The sequence below is a fragment of the Brachyhypopomus gauderio genome, chromosome 14 (assembly GCF_052324685.1).
Source record: "Brachyhypopomus gauderio isolate BG-103 chromosome 14, BGAUD_0.2, whole genome shotgun sequence".
Classification (NCBI taxonomy): domain Eukaryota; kingdom Metazoa; phylum Chordata; class Actinopteri; order Gymnotiformes; family Hypopomidae; genus Brachyhypopomus; species Brachyhypopomus gauderio.
In genome coordinates this window covers 4,953,677-4,967,572 of record NC_135224.1, presented here as the reverse complement: position 1 = coordinate 4,967,572, position 13,896 = coordinate 4,953,677, and the positions used below count along the sequence as shown (strand labels likewise).

Genomic DNA, 13,896 nt, shown 5'->3' with positions numbered 1-13,896 from the left:
CATGTTTCGTCCTGGAATTACAAGAGGCTCGTATTTGTTAACCTAAGACAAGAGAACTATTCATTCAGACAGATATTTGTTGTGAAACGAAGTAGTTACAATATCAACATTTTCAAGCCTAAATTCCAGCACTTTTCAAATCTGAAAAAGCAACATTAAAATTCGTCAGGTAAATGTTCATTCCCCTGTTTTTTATTACCACATATCGTTTCGGACAACACTGCGCGGCAAGTATTTAAACGCTTCCGCCGTTCGCGCAGGTTTAGGAGAACCAAGTTAGCCTAACCGCTAACGGCTAATAAAATAATTTAAGCAACACCTATGTAAGAGGTGAGTAACATTAAAGCAACGAAAAACCACAGTTAAGCAAATATTACCATGTGGAAGTCAGTTTAAACTCAGAAGAGTGTTTACCAGTATACCTGTCTTTCACTCACACTAACAGAACATATACTGCCGAACTGAACCGTTTGGGGCGGTCTGCCGATTTTTATATGACTCAAAGAGCCAATCAGGAATAAGCAAGGAAATATCTTCACGCTGTAAAGCAAAATGCATTTTTGTGATTGGTTCAGAGGTAATAAAAAAAAGCCGTTGCTTGCATTGTGCTTGGGGGGGCAAAGACACAATTTGGGGGGGCAATGCCCCCCTCTGCCCCCCCCTAGCGCCGGCCCTGGGGCGTGAACTCAGCGCAGGGCGCAACTTGTGTCTGAAGTGTCTACTGCCGGCGAGGCATCAGACGCGTGTGCGCGGGGGAAGTTCGCCTCCTAGGTACCGTCCTCCATCAGAACACCACCCAGACAGTCAGGGGACAGGGCAGTCAACACAGGGGACGCTCCACCGGACACGCACGTTTCCTTAAAATGACAGGTCTGCTGTGAACACAAAGTCTTCGCGTTTCCACACTCATCGGTTTCTGGAGAGGCAGATGGGTATCAACATTTGGGAGTTTAACGTTACGCGGGACTATATTTCCAATGACACCAGAATAAGACGGGACTTTGCCTTCGCATCGCCCGTGCTGGTGCTGCTGGTCGTTGTGATGGTCCTGTTAATAGTGGTCATCGTGTTGGGGAACGCGCTGGTTATCCTCGCCTTCAAGATGGACAGGAGTTTGAGGAGACAGAGCAACTACTTTTTACTGAACCTGGCTATTTCGGATTTTCTTGTCGGTAAGTACACGCTACTTAGATAACTCCCTCTAAAGAAATGTAATATCTTATAACATCTGCCCGCTGATGTGGGAACAGCGGTCCCTGTGAACAAAGTGCCAGTCACATCAGGGCTTAAAAAGCGAGTGTTTGGAATAGTTTTTGTTTAAACTAAGAATATGGCTGGCGTTAAATTCTCACCTCTCACCGCAAAGGCAGAATATTGTTTATGTCTATAGTGGCAATCTGGGGAGTACAGCATTAACCTTATGAAACACTTGGGATCTAATCGAAATTGTTTTATTACTTATCAAGCCAAAGAATTCTATCACACTCTATTATACTATGTTGAAATATAGTATAATTTCATAAAAACCGAATTATTCGTGTATATAGATAATAGATAGATACATATTTATTATTCTATTTAAGGTTAATACATATATTTTACTTATTTAGGTCATGTCGTTGAGATTAAACGCGTTCTGTAAAATGGGTGCAGAAACAGCAAAACTACAAAATCGGAACAACAACCATACAAAGAAAAAAAATAAACAAAACAGCTTCTGTAAACATGCTTCAGACACGGAGTGTGAAGTGTCCACACTGGTCATTTTAATGCCCCTAAAGTGTCACGTTCGCTTGTGTTTTTGCTCCAGATCGCTGTCCTGCTGTCATTTGCCCCAGATTGTAAGTGTGATGATTGAGTTGGTCTTGAGTAATCTCGGTCTACCTCTTCCACGAGGCTATATGAGCAGAGACATGGGGGGTCCCAGGTCTGAATGCGCCTAATGGTTTAAAGTGTGCAACGCGAAGCATCCCGCGATTCCTTCATTAATTTATGCTTGCGGTGTGAATAGCGGAGGAAACGTTTCTGAATTATGAATGTTCTTAATGTTCCCCATTCACTCGGAAGTGATTTAATTATTGTAGTCACACCTGGAAGTTGTGTAGTCCCAATACCACGTGCCATTTAGATTCCATCAAGGTCAATTAACGGCATGAACTCGTGCCAGTTCACGCTGGAGAAATGTCGTTTACGTCGAGAGGGAGAAGATGGCACTGTAGCTAAACTCAAATGACACTTAAACAGAATTCCATACAAACGTAGGAAGTAAGTTAAAGTTAAATAGTTTGAACAGCCGACAGTCCTTCCTATCACTGCTAAAGGACACGGGACAGTCTGGGGTTGAGTCACACTGATAGCTTTAGCATTTCCCAAATGCACAAATACTCATTTGTCGGCACCACAGTAGGTCTGCGAGGAAATGCAGGAAGTACCTGCCACCAGCGTGTGTCTGACAGGTCACTGCCCGTATGCCCAGCTAGTACTGATCTGTGGTTCACCCATTTTGTATGCAGTGTGCCTGTGACACTGAGCAAATGTCGTTCTCTGTTAAACCCTGTCACGAGGTTTCAGAGCAGGTTTTATGATCAGCATTGATTTTTAGCAGAGACATACATGCATGTGTTTGCAATATATGTATGTACTCACATGTATAAACACATCTGCATGAATCTGAAGTGTGCGGTGCAGTGTGTCTGAAGTGCAGAGGTGTGGTTTGTAATGTGCACTGTGACCTTATCAGATAAAGTTCTTGTCTCTCTCATAATTGGACAACATCACACCTGCTGGTTCTCTGCAGGGGCCGTCACTGACATGAGAGGGCTTTCACCGAGAGCCGTCAGGACGTCTGTCTCCTGAAGCACACATCATGTTACCAGTCACACGTTTATACACAGGAAATATAAACTGCTTTGAAGTATGCGAGGTGTTGGAGAAGCAGGACAGTTTGGACAGAACTCCTTCATCAGCTGTGTAAAACCATTTAGGTTGCTGACGTCATCAGCATAGTGCTTATCATGGCACGTGTGGCATCCTAGCGAACACAATTACCGGGCAGCTAAAGCCAAAAAAGATTTAAAGATGCATTACATCCTCAAGCTTTGTGAATGCATTTGTCATGACGAAGGTTAAACGTTTAAGCAGCAGTGCACAAGTCGCAATGCAGACTCTCCCTGTGAGAGCCATTCATTGAATTTTAGTGATGCATGCCGGATAAATGTTATTTTTTTGTTTATCTAAGTGATGAGGCTGAACGTTAAAGATGTATGAATAACACTTTCAGAAATCAATTATGAAAAGTGGATATATGGGTTAAAAAATACCAAAATCCCCACACCACTACGGGGGTAGTTGGGGGGGGTAAGTCACGTTTCACTGTGTTCCTCTGCCCTGAAGAGGGCGTCACTCACATGGTTGTGGTGGATCTTTCCTATAGGGCTCTTCTGTGTTCCGGTGTACCTGCCGTACGTGCTGACAGGTAAATGGATGTTGGGCCAAGGTGTCTGCAAGCTCTGGCTGGTTATGGACTACCTGCTGTGTACGGCGTCGGTCTTCAACATCGTCCTGATCAGCTACGACCGCTTCCTCTCCGTCACGCGAGCGGTGAGGCCCGTTGCCGCCCTGTGGCTCTGTTCTGTACGCTGCTGATGGATGGGAGGAGTTTGTGTGAGCACCAGGGCCCGGTGGACCCTGTAGTGGCCCCCGGTGGACCCTGGCGTGGCCAGTGAGGGCTTTCAGAATGATATAGGGTGAGTCTGGACTGAAACCCCACTGTGATTATAGAGGGTGAGTCTGGACTGAAACCCCACTGTGATTATAGAGGGTGAGTCTGGACTGAAACAGCACCGTGAACACGTTTGTAGACGCATTTCCTTTGCATCTCACATTATATGTAAAGTTTTCAGTGTAATATACATAAAATGTGCCATAGGGTAATTTAATCATTATACAACACGGCCATTAAAAACTCCATTCTGTTCAAACAAAAGCAGTCGCTCTGCGTTGTGAAAAACAGGAGTCAAAACCCTGCGAGTCAGAGTCAAAGAGAGCACAAAGCAAAGCGCAACCACGTCTCAAAAAACGTGTGACTGAGGCACGTGACCTAAACCAAGCAGGAGAGGCAAATTGCTGGGTGAAAAGCTCCGTGGACAAGTCTCACCAGGAAGGGTGGAGGTAGTGAATCTCTGTCAGTATTCAGTATACGGTTACAGGTCTCTGTCAGTATTCAGTATTCGGGTACCGGTCTCTGTCAGTATTCAGTATTCGGGTACGGGTCTATGTCAGTATTCAGTATTCGGGTACGGGTCTGTCAGTATTCAGTATTCGGGTACCGGTCTCTGTCAGTATTCGGGTACGGGTCTATGTCAGTATTCAGTATTCGGGTACGGGTCTGTCAGTATTCAGTATTCGGGTACGGGTCTGTCAGTATTCAGTATTCGGGTACGGGTCTATGTCAGTATTCAGTATTCGGGTACGGGTCTATGTCAGTATTCGGGTAAGAGAGAGGGGGGACTGCTGACAGGTTGGCTGCATGCAGGCATGACATTTATTCCATTAGATTTGTCTAAAAAATATTAAAACAATTTAAATCCAGTTGATCAAATAAAAGTATTTTCTTTTACAAAGAAAATATAATAATAATCTTTATTTGTATAGCACCTTTCATACATACATGCAACTCAAAGTGCTTTACAGTGTCCGTCGACCATAACGGCTGCACTAGATAACCACAAGAGTGTTACGTAATTAAAACACCGTATGGTTTTACAGTAGGGCTGTTTCTAAGGAATTATTCTTAAGTTTTAGTTTGTGAGAAAGTAGCTCACATATGTGTTGGTAGCGGTGCACAGAACACTGAAGTATTCTATTATTATTCTATTGTTCTATTATTCTGTTATTCTATTATTCTGTATGTGAGGAGGATGATGGTAACAGAGAAAGGCTTAAGGAAGTACATTTGATTGTTCGCTGTGAGAGATTCTTCTACATGAATGGGACAGTATTGGGAGGAGAAGAACGGAGAATTGAAATGGTGAGGAACACGAACAAAGATCCAAACTGTCTCACTGCAGGAATAACGCTGTGTCTCACTGCAGGAATAACGCTGTGTCTCACTGCAGGAATAACGCTGTGTCTCACTGCAGGAATAACGCTGTGTCTCACTGCAGGAATAACGCTGTGTCTCACTGCAGGAATAACGCTGTGTCTCACTGCAGGAATAACGCTGTGTCTCACTGCAGGAATAACGCTGTGTCTCACTGCTCCTTCTGCACATGTGTTCTGGGAGTAGCACAGACCAGGCCTTCACAGCACTGTGTCCTGATTTTGTATTTCTGAGACATTTTTAGCAATACGTTGATGTGACATTCACTACAACATCTTGGATATAATATACATGCAATATAGTATGTATAATATACAGAATTATAAGTAAATCACACTAACTGTACATTTAGATTTGAGGCGGTAGCCTTAATGTTTATAAATATCTTGGTGTTCCTTAAATGGTGCTACAGCCCTGTTTTGAATGTAAAGATGATTTTATTGTCTGATTCTGATAAAGATGATTTTATTTTCTGACGATATAACCCTTTATTAACATTTAAGGGTCATTGTTTACTTCAGTTTAGCCTGCACATTTAGTTATGGAACAGAGAATAGGATGGTGTGGTCGGGTAAGAAATCCTGATGAGAAATTATCAGGTCAGGCAGGTCAAAGGTTGAAAGGTGACCTCACCTGCGTGCGTATGAGGCACACATGCTGCAAAATGAGTGATTATGTGCCTAGCAAATACGGCTGCAACCAGTGACACTGCTCACAGCACCCAGACCTAACACGTTATATGAGCAGTGTGAGAGGACACCCCACATACCACTAAAACTACACCTGAGACTGCTGCTACGTGCCCTGATCCAGAGCAGCTGATGGAGTAAGAGAGGGAGAGAGAGGGAGAGAGAGAAAGAAAGAAAGAAAGAGAGAGAGAGAGAGAGGGAGAGAGAGAGAGATAAAGAAAGAAAGAGAGAGAGAGAGAGAGAGAGAGAGAGAGAGAGGGAGAGAGAGAGAGAAAGAAAGAAAGAGAGAGATAGAGAGAGAGCGCACAGATAAGACAAAGAAATGCAGGCGAGTGCATTTACATTTGCAGCGTGCTCGGTACATAGACTCTTTCCAAAGCATCTTTAAAAAGTGCTGGGTTATCGCCATGGAAATAATCTTTCTGCTTAGTGCAGCTGGACACGGGGGATGCAGTCATGTGTGAGCCATGCCAAGAAAAGGGAGCTGGAATTAGCCGGATTTGTGTATGTAAGCCTCAAAAAACGTACAACACAGAGGAACTCTAACCAAACAAAGACGAGCAACGAAGACAACATCGACACACACTAAATACACTCGCATTAACGAGACGCAAGGGCCAGGGATCCTGGGGACAGTCCACCAACGGTCTGTCTACCCTGCTCTCCCTGGGAGGACTAGGGGAGGGAGACAAGACACAAACACAGGGAGACACACAGTCATGGGGACAAACACAGACACAGACACACACACACACACACACAGTCATGGGGACAAACACAGAGACACACACACACACACACAGTCATGGGGACAAACACAGGGACAGACACAGTCATGGGGACAAACACAGGGAGACACACAGTCATGGGGACAAACACAGGGAGACACACAGTCATGGGGACAAACACAGGGACACAGTCATGGGGACAAACACAGGGAGACACACAGTCATTGGGACAAACACAGGGACAGACACAGTCATGGGGACAAACACAGGGACACACACAGTCATGGGACAATCACAGGGACACACAGTCATGGGGACAAACACAGGGACAGTGACGGGAAGCGGCACAGACATAAATGGAGACAATAGGTAAGACAAAGACACAGGGACAGGGACAGATTCAGGGACAGCGAGAGGTACAAACGCACCACTGGCCGGATGGTGCCTCCTCCTCGCTAGGCGAGGTGCCCTGACAGGATCATTGAGGAGGGAGTCAAACTCCACCTCCTCCATCTCCACCTCCTCCTCTGATGGGCAGGACTGCGGGATCTGAACGCTACTCCCTGTACCCAGGAAAGGGGAGACTCCCCTGGCCACAAACCACCATCCTGTGGCAGCTCCACCACCTCCTCCATGTAGGAGGGAGCCCCTGGTAGAAGATCCGGAGATGTGCGCTGAAGAGCACTCAGATGCCTGCAGACCAGCCCCTCCCCTGAGCACTCCGCCATGTCCGCAAAGCACTCGGATGGGTGCGGACTGGCCTCCCCCCCTGAGGATGAGTTTGTCTTTCTGTTTGTCTTTCTGAGTGTCAGGCAGGATCCTGAAGCGAGTGCAGTGTAAACAGCACCCGTATTATTCTTATTATTATTATTAGCAATAGCACGTAGCAAACACAGAAGACGTACAACACGCAGGGACTCTAACCAAACAGGTCAGCAAGGAACACAACACACTCAATCGACACAGACTGAAAACACTCACATTAACAAGACACTAGTGCAATGCAGACGACACAGGTGACAAAGATGAACACACACACACACAGAACCGCACTCATGCACACAGACACAGATGAACCTGAGAGAGAAGTCAGGGGCGACCATGAAAATATACATATATGTTACGGTGAGCACGGGAGGAGACGCAGAGAGAGAGAGAGAGAGAGAGAGAGAGAGAGAGAGAGAGAGAGAGAGAGCAAACAGAACATGTATACACACACACACACATATACCATTAGTGGAGTAAAAAAGAAAACGTAAATGTGGTTGTATTACTCAAATAAATGTAAGCATTAAATAAAAAAATAAACAAAGATGCTAAGTGCTAAGTAATGCCCTAAATGGGCCATGCACTATCCTGCTATAGCTGTGGCCTGCTATGTGTTTGTGTATTATCTAAATGGCCCATTCACTAATCTAATGCACGGTCCCTGGTGCAAAAGTGTAAATGAAGCATGGTCCTGCTGAAGCTTCAAAGCTTTCACAAGAGCTCCGAGCTGACGTCTCCGCCACCCTGACAACGTCTGCTTTTGTTTTGTCCTCTGCAGAACGTGGACACACACTCACACACACACACTTAACATCAGAGTAGTGAGTCTAAGGCACACAGGCGTAATCTCAGCCTTTAATCTGGCACTCTAGGTTATTTGATCTCACAAACTCTGCCTTTGTGCACGGCACTCTGCTTTTAGATTGCAGCTTCAATCAAACGGGAAGGAGGCAGAACACAGAAGAACAGCAGAACCCCAGTGACAAGATTCCTCTGGGTTCCTCTGGTTCCTCTGGGCTCCCCACGTCTGGCAGGCTGGTCTGGGAGGTGGTTGCTGAGACCCAGTAAGCTCGGTTACTGGTGGAGCAGAAATGCAGGAAGATCAGACTCCAGATGCAGTCATCATGCAAGATGCTGGAGTTTGACTGCTGGTGTCCACACCTTCTGCAAAATGCTCAATATTCTCAATCTTCTCTTGACTGGCATGTAGCAAATGCATGCTGATTCTTTTTTGGTATGAAATGTTTTTTTTCTCTGAGAACTGAGTGGGTGAAGTGGATAGATACTCCTAACTTTCCTCACACACACTCTCCTCCAGGACAAAAAGATCTGGAGTTCATCCATTCCTAAATGATGTGTGATCAGTGTTCTTCCAGAAACATCAAGGCTTCTACACAACACCACATGTTTGGGCTCCTAGACAGACGCGTCTGATCTGCTCAAGACTCACAGCGCTCTCTTAATTACGCTGTAAACACACACAGCGCATCGCTCACATACAGTTTGGATCTTTGTCACTCTTTAAAATGTTATTGTTAATAAAATACCAAATGTTTATATTCATGCAGTAGAGGATCTGTGGCTTGGAGCCTTTATGGTTACATTTCAAATAGCTGGAACAATAAACCGCCTTCATTCTCAGCAGAAAAATGAAGACTATCACTAGCGTGTCTCATCCTGCTCAGTTTAGCCAAACAATGTGTTTGCAGAAGAATAATCCCAGTTTTATTATCAAGGGTATTTTTAAGCCTGATTTTTCCAAATAAAAAAAGACCCGATCACCCATGCGTCCAAATTTATGTTCTGGATGAAAAGTTCATCCGTTTATGGTAATTCTAATAATAATAGAAATAATCTCAAGGTAAATTTAAACTTTGCAAAATAATAACACACTTCAGCTGATCATGTTTTAACATACGTGATGAACATCTGAATGAGGTCATGTGTGTGTCACATCTCCCCAGTGCAGTAGAACACAGCTGGGGGTACAAACCTGCATCACGTCTCTTTCTGCTTTACCACTACTGTATTACCCATGAACGGGGGGTCTGGAGTTTTAAAACATGCTTTTATACACTCACCGGCCATTTCATTCGGTGTTGGAGTACCGGGTTAGACCCCCTTTTGCCTTCAGAACTGCCTTAATCTCCGTCTTGGCCATTTCTGCATGCCGAAATGCATTGAGTTTCTACCATGTGATTGGCTGATTCGACATTTGTGATAATGAGCAGTTGGACAGGTGACCCTAATAAAGTCACCTGAGATTCATATGAAACATTTACTGTTTCATGAGTCTCACCTTCTGTTTTTTGAGTCTGTTTTATGAGTCTCACTTTCATCATTTTATGAATCTCTTACATTCTCAGTTTTATTAGTCTCTCTTTTTATGAGTCTCACCTTCTGTTTTGAGTCTCTCCATTTTATGAGTCTCATCTTCAGTTTTTTTACTCTGTGCTGAGTCTCACCTTCAGTATTATGAGTCTCACCTTCAGTATTGAGTTTCACCTTCAGTATTATGAGTCTCACCTTCAGTAAAAAGTAAATAAATAAATAAATAAGTATTATGAGTCTCACCTTCTCAGTTTTGTGAGTCTCTTTTGAGTCTCTATTTTGAGAGTCTCACTTCAGTTTTATGAATATGTTTTAATGAGTCTCTCTATTTTGTTTTATGAGTCTCACCTTCAGTATTATGAGTCTCACCTTCTCTGTTTTAATATCAGTTTCACCTTTTCTGATGAGAAAGTGAGCTGAGACTGTTGAGGTCACACTGAGTTATTTAACACACATGGATCAACGGTGTTAATGGAGAAGAATCTCATATTTCGTAGGAAACACTGGTGGATCTTCTCTGTTTTCAAAGTGTGTAAATATATCTAGATATAAATGTATGTATGGCCTCTTATTTTTTGGCATAGTGCTGTATGTCAGCACATTGTCACCAAACCACACACAGATGCCACATTATTAGTACAGTATGTGGGCCCAACATGTTGCCAAAAGACCAAATGCCACATCCCAGCTCAGCGGGGGTCAGGCACGCAGCATGAATAAGAATTCAAAATGGCCGCCCAGCGCGGGGAAGACGGGGCGGGACCCTGGTGCCCAGCTGGTGCCCGCTTTAATATCTTCATTAGGAAGAAGCTCCTTCGAGGACAAGCTTTAGCCTCAAGAGCTCTTCAATCAACACTCTGAGACCTCACTCGCACTGTGTGTGTGTGTGTGTTTTCATTTTGCTTTACATTTGGCTTTGTGAGGAAGTGAACCACATTCATGTTCTTTGACCTGTTTTTTGTTTTGTTTTCCTGGTGAGCTCAGAGGTTTTGGAGTTGTCCTGTGGCTGCTGGGGGATTTTCTACCTTATTTTATAGAGGCTGAAGGTGATCGTGGAACAGCTGATGCTATCGCAATTAAAGCCGCTTTCTTCCCTGAGGACTAGTGAACATATTTTGAGTTGTGGAGGCAGGTGTTAGCGCTCTGGGTTCAAGGTTAGGGGCAGGATTGAGGGCTAAAACTAGCCAGTTTAAGTCACATATATGATATTCAAACACACTTGCTTGGAAAATATTCTCTGGATTTCAAGTCACGATCAAATGTAGCTCGGTGCACATGTTCCTGAAGCTCCTCTCTCTCTCCTGCGGAGTCTAGTTCCAGCCCCAGTCTGAAACACCTCTAATATTCATGCACTCCTGCAGGCATTTAGCATCAGCATCAACTGTGTTGGGTTTGGGTTGAAAGTAAAGCTCTGTGGGAGTTTTGTTTATTAATAACTCGCACACATCCTGTGAACTTAACATTCTTTTCACACAGTTTTCTTCTTCTTCTCTTTTGGGCCTTGGTGCTGGTGCATGGAGGTGTCGTACCGAGCCAGGCAGGGTATGACGCGTCGTGCCCTGGCAAAGATGGCGGGCGTGTGGGTGCTGGCCTTCCTGCTGTACGGACCGGCCATCCTGCTGTGGGAGGTGGTGAGCGGGGCGAGCCACGTCCCCGAGGACGAGTGCTTCGCCGAGTTCTTCCACACCTGGTACTTCCTGCTCTGCGCCTCCACGCTCGAGTTCTTCTTCCCCTTCCTGTCGGTGACCTTCTTCAACCTCAGCATCTACCGCAGCATCCGCGAGCGGCGGGTTCGCCACGGCTCCGACCCGCGCCCGCCCCCGTCCTCCCAGGCCGGACGTCAGCGCCTGCGTCTGGCCTCCTGCGTCTGCCGCGGGCCCCTGGCGTCCGACAAGGCGGAGCCCTCCGCGGTCGAGCGTCCGGCCGCGTGCGGGGCCACGGGGCGTAACGGCAGCCTCTCCGCACGCAGCAGCCAGTGCACGCGCCTCGCGCAGGACAAGAAGATCGCCAAGTCGCTGGCCATCATCGTGTGCGTCTTCGCCCTCTGCTGGGCTCCGTACACGCTGCTGATGATAATACGGGCCGCCTGCAGGGGGCGCTGCGTCTCGGACCACTGGTATGAGGTCACCTTCTGGCTTCTGTGGCTGAACTCTGCCATAAACCCCTTCCTGTACCCGCTGTGCCACAGCAGTTTCCGCAGGGCCTTCGCCAAGATCCTGTGTATGAGGCAGAGATCCACTCAAGGCACATCGGATCACCTGTCCACCACCCAGAGATAGTCCCCCCCGTCCCCCCCACGTCCTTCAGACGGGACACCTCAGTCACCTTCTCATCAGGATCAACAACTAAACCTCAACATTTTGTCAGGGCTTCATGCGCACAGGATTTAACGTGATGGTCGTCTAGGATTCTTGGATTTGGAAAATCTGCTTCTTGTAGCATAACTGCCGTCTTGCTTACGTGGATTTACACACTGCGAAATGGGATTTTTCAAATGCCTCCCAGAATTATCTTAACTTTTAGAATTGCCATAAAGTCTGAAGTTAATCTTAAACACAACAGCATTTTCAGCACCTTAACATGCGATTGGGGAATATTTACTAAACCTATAACACTTATATAACACTTATTTTACATTTATTGTTGTATTTCTGGTTCCCTGATTTATGCATTTAATCACTTACTTTTATCATTCAACACCTCAATCCCTCTGGATCTATTAACACTACACATTAATATATATATTAGGTCATTATTATCTTATCATTCAGTGAATAATAAATGTAGAATATGAGATTGTCAGTGTTGAATTTTGGTTATTATTAAATTTTTTGAGAAAGTTTAGAGAAATTCAGTCCTACAGACTTTAAAATGTACTTTGTGTTTATAGCACCACCTTGTGGTGGTGTGATGATAACGTACTGTACTGATCTTGCATGTTGTAGCTGGGGCGCCACCCTGTGGACGTTCTCCGCCAGTTCCTGATCACTCTGTGCTGTATTATAATGTAATCAGTGTTTTCCCAGAATTATTCGTGCTTGGTTATAAAGTCAAATCTGTATGGTGACGCATTTCTCACGTGTCTGTGTTTGCCCATTTCAACAGCAGACTTCTGCAAATCTGTCACACGCAGAGAAACGCCTCTGGCACCCGCACAAACCAAGAGAATGAACGTTAGAGGGATCTTGTCCTCCAAGCGGTTTGGGGTTTCAGCCCTGGACCCTCCAGACCTTACACAGCAGCTACAGGTGACCGCGGGAAATGACGTGGTCTCACAGCGCTGCTGGAGCGGATGTAGACGGTGAACCCGCGCGCAGGGCGTCTGGAGTCACGTGACGCACCTCGTAACGGGTGTAGCTGCTCCGTCACGTAAGAATGATGACGTCACAGAAATGGAGGAGAAAACACTGCAGCAGGATGTTGGGAGAGAGAGAGAGAGGGAGAAAGAGAGAGGGAGGGAGGGAGAGAGCAAAGGAGAGAGAGGGAGGGATAGAAGGAGAGAGAGAGGAGAGAGAAGGAAGGAGAGAGTGAGGGGGCAAAGGAGAGAGAGAAGGAGGGATAGAGGCTGCTATGGAAGTTACACAAATTGTTTGTTTTATAGTGAGTGACTCGACTTGAGTTTCAACTTGAACTTAAACCCAAACTATGGATGCAACTGTATGCCACAACCCTCATTACAAAATGTCTTCTTTACCCACTATACAATACCTTTGACTTTGACTGACATACAACACCTATGCATGGCATATTGTTCCGTTTTCTAAATGATTCACTGTAATCAGTATGTCCAGTGAAACAAAATAACAAATTGTTTTTGTCTTGTTTTATATGAATCATAAACTTTTGAACCTTCAGTCATACACCGTTTAGTTGATGAAATACCGTTGACTGGTGTAATAGAAAACACCTTAGACCCATTAGCTTTACCTTCAGCCTTTGTTTGGTTGTAATACCACCTTTCGGCCATTAGATGTCACTGTTCATCTTCCTGCTCTGCTGTGTTTACCGTGGCGCACCATTTCGCATGCACGGCACGCATCGTGTCCTGTTTTGATTGTTTTTGTCTTGATCAGCCTCTTCTGCGTGAACGGGAGCTGGTTATTAGGCATTATCAACAGATTTATAAATGTAAGCGTCCGTCTTTGGCCATCAACAGTTTACATCGGACATAATTGGCGATATTCTTCAAACGTTGTACATTCGTTAACCTACGATTCATAGTGTGACAGACTACGTGTTATGAGTGAGGCTCATTTGTCTAACGCATATAGTATCTTGG

The 13,896-nt window shown here is 45.2% G+C and overlaps 1 protein-coding gene across 1 annotated transcript; it reads left to right on the top strand.

Annotated features, from left to right (window-relative positions):
* Window positions 1-731: 731 nt before the first annotated feature.
* Window positions 732-12,559, top strand: LOC143475173 (histamine H3 receptor). Its single transcript, XM_076972930.1, has 3 exons — window positions 732-1,172; window positions 3,434-3,600; window positions 11,138-12,559. Exons 1-3 carry the CDS (start codon window positions 929-931, stop codon window positions 11,894-11,896), a joined length of 1,170 nt encoding a protein of 389 aa, XP_076829045.1. The 5' UTR covers window positions 732-928; the 3' UTR covers window positions 11,897-12,559.
* The last annotated feature ends 1,337 nt before the right edge of the window (window positions 12,560-13,896 follow it).